General features: G+C 39.3%; 1 protein-coding gene across 1 annotated transcript; it reads left to right on the top strand.

The window, feature by feature from the left end:
- Window positions 1-3,155: 3,155 nt before the first annotated feature.
- utp23 (UTP23 small subunit processome component) lies at window positions 3,156-6,223 on the top strand. Its single transcript, XM_034161366.1, has 3 exons — window positions 3,156-3,516; window positions 3,598-3,772; window positions 4,955-6,223. The coding sequence occupies exons 1-3, from the start codon at window positions 3,329-3,331 to the stop codon at window positions 5,315-5,317; spliced, it is 726 nt and encodes a 241-aa protein (XP_034017257.1). The 5' UTR covers window positions 3,156-3,328; the 3' UTR covers window positions 5,318-6,223.
- The last annotated feature ends 283 nt before the right edge of the window (window positions 6,224-6,506 follow it).

The following is a 6,506-nucleotide window of genomic DNA, read 5'->3' as shown; positions in this document are numbered from 1 at the left end:
CCGATCCGGGTACTCAACAGGGGGCGAGGCGACACGCCCCCTCCTCTAAAATAAACAAGCCTTTTTTTCCACCTTCTTTTTAATTCTCTATGGTGTGCTGCACTAAGTGGATTGTGCACTATTTTTTTGTTCGTTTTTTTTCTTTTCCTTTTTGTAGTTTAGTAATTCCTTTACTCTTTGCAGTCTGCCCAGTCTTGAGTAAAGTGTCTGCATCCAACCCAGTTTTCCATCTGCATGAATAAAATATTTCTGATCTGATGTCCAATTACAGTAAAGTAGTAAGTAAGTAAGTAAAATAACCCAAAACGTTAGCTCTTTTCATAAGCCCAAACCCCTACCCTAACTCCAACTTCTAACCTTATGCCCCTAACTCTAACCCCTAGTTTTAACCTGAGTAAATCCTAACCCTAACCCCATGCCAAACCCTTACCCCCTAACCCCTAGCCCTATACTCCTAATGCTAACCTTTAGCTCTGACCTTAAGAGTCAATCCTAACCCCTAGCTCTAATCCTAAACCTGACCCCTATCCCAAACCCCTAGGCCTATACCCTAAGATAAATCTGTATGCTTAACCCTAACCCCTTGTTTTAACCCTACAAATTAAATGTTAACCCCTAGCTCTAACCCTAACCCATAGTCTTATAACCCTGTCCATAACCTCTAGCTCAAACTCTACTGGGCCTTCTGAAAACAGAGCAAATCCTATATTTTTCAAACAAGTGAACTAGCCTAGCATATATATATATACTCAACAAAAATATAAACGCAACACTTTTGGTTTTGCTCCCATTTTGTATGAGATGAACTCAAAGATCTAAAATTTTTTCCACATACACAATATCACCATTTCCCTCAAATATTGTTCACAAACCAGTCGAAATCTGTGATAGTGAGCACTTCTCCTTGCTGAGATAATCCATCCCACCTCACAGGTGTGCCATACAAGATTCTGATTAGACACCATGATTAGTGCACAGGTGTGCCTTAGACTGTCCACAATAAAAGGCCACTCTGAAAGGTGCAGTTTTATCACACAGCACAATGCCACAGATGTTGCAAGATTTGAGGGAGCGTGCAATTGGCATGCTGACAGCGGGAATGTCAACCAGAGCTGTTGCTCGTGTATTGAATGTTCATTTCTCTACCATAAGTGGTCTCCAAAGGCGTTTCAGAGAATTTGGCAGTACATCCAACCAGCCTCACAACCACAGACCACATGTAACCACACCAGCCCAGGACCTCCACATCCAGCATGTTCACCTCCAAGATCGTCTGAGACCAGCCACAATTTCTGTACAAACTGTCAGAAACCGTCTCAGGGAAGCTCATCTGCATGCTCGTCGTCCTCATCGGGGTCTCGACCTGACTCCAGTTCGTCATCGTAACCGACTTGAGTGGGCAAATGCTCACATTCGCTGGCGTTTGGCACGTTGGAGAGGTGTTCTCTTCATGGATGATGCGAAGGAGATGTGTTGCACTGCATGAGGCAAATGGTGGTCACACCAGATACTGACTGGTATCCCCCCCAATAAAACAAAACTGCACCTTTCAGAGTGGCCTTTAATTGTGGGCAGTCTAAGGCACACCTGTGCACTAATCATGGTGTCTAATCAGCATCTTGATATGGCACCCCTGTGAGGTGGGATGGATTATCTCAGCAAAGGAGAAGTGCTCACTATCACAGATTTCGGACTGGTTTTGTGAACAATATTTGATGGAAATGGTGATATTGTGTATGTGGAAAAAATTTTAGATCTTTGAGTTCATCTCATACAAAATGGGAGCAAAACCAAAAGTGTTGCGTTTATATTTTTGTTGAGTATATATATATATACTTGTATATGTATGTATGTATGTATGTATAAACACACACATCTGCTGCTCATATAATTAGAATATCATGAAAAAGTTGATTTATTTCAATAATTTCATTCAAAAAGTGAAACTTGTACATTATATTCATTCATTACACACAGACTGATATATTTCAAATGTTTCGACTCCATGCCACGCCGCATTGCTGCAGTAATTCAGGCAAAAGGACCCCAACTACGTACTGAGTGTTGCACGAGCTCGTACATGCTCATACTTTTGATGTTCATACTTTTCAGTTGGCCAACATTTCTAGAAATCCTTTTTTTTTTTTTAAATTGGTCTTAAGTAATATTCAAATTTTCAAGGATACTGAATTTGGGATTTTCATTAGTTGTAAGTTATAATCATAAAAAATGAAAAGAAATAAATATTGAAATATATCAGTGTGTAATGAATGTATGTAATATACAAGTTTCACTTTTTGAATGGAATTACTGAAATAAATCAGCTTTTTCATGATATTCTAATTATATGACCAGCAGCTGTTTGTGTGTATATATATACACATATATACACATATATATATATATATATATATAATATACATATATATACACATATATACATATATATATACACATATATACATATATATATACATATACACATATATATATACACACATATATATATATATACACACACATATATATATATATATGTGTGTGTATATATATATATATATGTGTATATATATGTATATATATATGTGTATATATGTATATATATATGTGTATATGTATATATATATACACATTACATATTTAAACATTTTTTGTGGTGTATAAGATGTCTTGCTTTTCTTTTCTTTTTTGTGGTGTACACTAGCTCTAGTTGTAGCCCCCATACAATGACAATAGAGACTATTCTACTCTATTCTATTCTATTCTATTCTAGCCTATACAAACATAAAAATTGCATTACTTTTTTCCATAGTTGGCCTGACAAGTGTCACCATTCAGTGTTTACTCGCCAACTTCGGCACTAAGAAGAGACCCCAGACAAAATGTATTCTTTTCTTGGCCAAATGTAAATGTGGAGTAAACCATGTTTATGGAATAGAGACACACATCTCGGTGTTCTGACAGCAGTTGTTCCAGATGTTCATATTTGGGTTTTTTATTATTATATTTTGTACTTATTATCCAAATTTGTCTTAAAATATATATATATATATATATATATATAATTATGCCGAAACGATACGACAGTAGTGGAACCTTCTTTCGGTGATTGATTTCCGACCGGGCTCATTTAAGTACGTACCAAAAGAGTGGGTCGCGTTAACATGTTGAGCGTTCGCTATACAATGTGATTTTTTTTTTTTTTTTCCCTCGCGGAAAAACATCAACGGAGCGGCTTTAAGTAATTAATGTACGTAGAACAGGGTCGATATTTTAAAAGTCGTTAACTTTAGCATTTCTTGTGTAACAGTTAGCTTCAGTGTGCGCGATGAAGATCAAGCGTCAGAAACAAGCCAAGAAAACCATCAGCTTCTACAAATACAACTTCAGTTTCAGGGAACCCTTTCAGATCCTCATCGACGGGACTTTCTGTCAGGCGGCACTGAAGAATAAGATCCAGATCAAAGAACAAATCCCCAAATACTTGATGGGGGAGGTGCAGCTGTGCACCACAAAGTGCGTGCGCGTCTCTGTTCATTTACGAGCAGTTTGTGTCTAAACAGTCTGTCTGATGTGTGTCTCTGTGTTCTCTTTCAGCTGCGCTCTGAAGGAGTTGGACTCTCTGGGGAAGCAGCTGTACGGGGCCAAGTTAATCTTACAGAGGTTTCAGGTCAGGAGGTGTCAACATGTCCACAGTCCTGTTCCAGCGTCTGAGTGTCTCCTGTCCATGCTGGAGGACACCAACCCGCACCACTACTTTGTAGCTACACAGGTACAAACACACATTATTCAGTCTCCATGCTGACGATGAAGGTGAAGATCAGCACTTGACTCTTCCTAATAAAGGTGCCTTTGAGCAAGATCTTCAATCTGGAGACTTCAATTTTGATGATTCTAAAATCCAGTATGCTGATATTTTGACCGATTTTTTTTTTTTTTTTTTTTATGTATATTCTTCCATGACTGGAAGAGCACTTACTTTGGATATTTTCGAGGTCGGCGCCACGTCAGTTCCAGTGTTGCAGTCAGAACAGTCCCCACTTCTGATCAGTCCCCCTGCCTTCACTGCGCGTGTGTCATTTCAGAGCGTCAGCAGCGATACGCGGATAATCACCTCGTTTCTGCTTAAAACTCCACTCCAGTCATCATCAATCTCAGCGACAGATTCCTGAAGCTTTTGTACAACAACAACAATCATTTCCACATAAATTCAACATTATTTCATAATAACAGACGGGGAAGTGATCAGAGCACGACACCAGCACATCTGAGACTGACTCTGACTCTCTACCAATCAAAGGGAATAATGTGATTATTAACCATGAAATGACAAAGTAAAACTTCTTAAATCATTCTAAGCTCAGTTTTAAGCAGAAACGAGGCAGTAATTTGTTAATCGCTGCTAACGCTCCGACATGACGCATGCACAGTGAAGGCAGGGGGACTGATCAGAGTGCAACATTGGGTTCCGGCATGCGCAGACTAGTGTAGAGAGGATCACTCAGACTAGGGGAGTGCTGAGATCATGACACCGGCAAAATGGCCAATTTGAAGGCGAGAATTTGTACTTCCGCGACTGGCCGCTCGGTGAAAACACGCACAGGCTGTATGCTGTTTTGTTGATATCGGCAGGTTTGGTGTTGTCTCTAACTTGCTTCCAACAGCCAGCTGACTGCTATCATTCCCTGGAACGATGAGATTTATACACCAAGCTGACCTGAAATGGAGCTGCAGACTGCCCTCTGGTGGGCAAACTCTGCAACAACACTCATGCAGCAGTTTATCCTCAATCTGTTTCTTTTTGTCATTTTTCGGCTGATACTGATTGATCTGAAAATAATTCATATTGGCTCGTCGATTTGTCAGACGGGCTCTACTATTTTCTCATCCAGTTAAATTTCATTGAACTTTGTTGACGTTTATAAATGAGACAATCTGTGTTTGTGACCTTTAGGACCACACAGTGACAACGGGACTCAAGAGGATCCCAGGAGTGCCTCTGCTCTACATCATCCTCAACACCATCGTGCTGGACAAACTCAGCCACGCGTCCCTGCGCTACGTCCATGCCGTGCAGCTGGGACAGCTGATGAGCCCGGTCCAACAGAGCAAGATCCGCAGCCTGAAGCAGGAGCAGGGCCTCGGCCAGAAGCAAGGTGAGAGGCGGGGCAAAAAGCGGAAGAGGAAACAGGGAAACCCGAACCCTCTGAGCTGCCTGAAGAAGAAAAAAAATGGTTTGCCCACACTGCCGCTGAAAAAAAAGGAGCAAGGGGAGAAGACAACGAGGAGTCGGCACAAGAAGCGCCGGACGGAGTGAGGAGACGCCGTGTCGCCAAACATTTACTGCACCTTAACAAAACCAAAACGGGAAATTGATTTCTTGCATGCAGTTTTTCTTTTCTTGAAGATACCAGTATTTTCTATGTGAATGTTTATAAATCAATTAAACGGATAATCTAACTGGAATCTACCGCCAAGTTAATTATAATTTAAAATATCTTTTGTCAGCTTGACAATTCCAATGCAAAACACTTCCTCTTGTTAAAAATGTCTCGTGATTTTCGCTCCACAGAAATCACGTGTTTATTACAAATAAATGACAGTTTGAATGTGCTGGTCCCAGGTTTCGCTTTATTTTGAAAAGGTTTCCACTTATTTTTGGGACTTCAGACCACAGGCGTAAGTCTGCAACAGGTCTGACACGGAGAACTTCTTATCGCACCTACAAGATTTGTGTCGAATTTTATACAAAAAAAAAAAAAACTTTTTAAAAAGTAAAGTTCACAGGCACATGGTTTAAAATTGGTTACACGGACACATTACGTGATGATGGTTTCAAACGATGCACTGAGCTCTGACTGCAGAGTTGATAAAAAGATAAGCATAAGGGATGTGTAGGATTGAGTTCATTTAGGAACCCTGATCCAATCTGATTCCTTTCAGGATGCAACCAACATTTTAATAATCGATTAATCATGTATTTTTTATCATAGAATAATTATTAATCAACTGACTGTTTTAGTTAGTTGTTAGGTTCATAAAGTGAAAAATATCAATTGTTTTTCCAATGTCCATGATGGCACATTCTAAAATTTTGTCTGCAACCCAGCGATTCAGTTTACTGCTGTCTTAAAGTTTAGCGTACATAAACAATCAAATGTATATCTATGGTTGTTCTAATTCTGATGTGTGCAATTATTATGTTCAACATGGAATAATTGTGGATTAATTGTAATTTGTGTGGGAAGAAATTTTGTTGCACTTGTAATGACAATAAATCTAACTATATCTATCTATCTGAGTCTTCCATGGCCTAATATCTATCTTTGGTGAAAATGTCATCCAAATACGTGCAGTAGTTTCGACGTAATACTTAAAAGCCTATAAAAGTGAAATCCTGAGCCAGAATCCGGATCACCTCTAAAATTCAGAAGAGTCTTCTATGCTCTAATATCTATCTGTGGTGCAAATTTGGTGAGAATATGTGAAGTAGTTTTGACGTAATC

This window comes from Thalassophryne amazonica, chromosome 20, assembly GCF_902500255.1.
Source record: "Thalassophryne amazonica chromosome 20, fThaAma1.1, whole genome shotgun sequence".
NCBI classification, from domain to species: Eukaryota; Metazoa; Chordata; class Actinopteri; order Batrachoidiformes; family Batrachoididae; genus Thalassophryne; species Thalassophryne amazonica.
This window is presented reverse-complemented; position numbering and strand designations above follow the sequence as displayed.

Excerpts from the sequence above, each read along its gene's own strand:
- utp23 (XM_034161366.1), top strand. The coding sequence starts at position 3,329 with ATGAAGATCAAGCGTCAGAAACAAGCCAAGAAAACCATCAGCTTCTAC. Across the intron at positions 3,517-3,597 it reads GTGCAGCTGTGCACCACAAA|CTGCGCTCTGAAGGAGTTGG; the intron begins GTGCGTGCGCGT and ends GTTCTCTTTCAG. Across the intron at positions 3,773-4,954 it reads ACTACTTTGTAGCTACACAG|GACCACACAGTGACAACGGG; the intron begins GTACAAACACAC and ends TGTGACCTTTAG.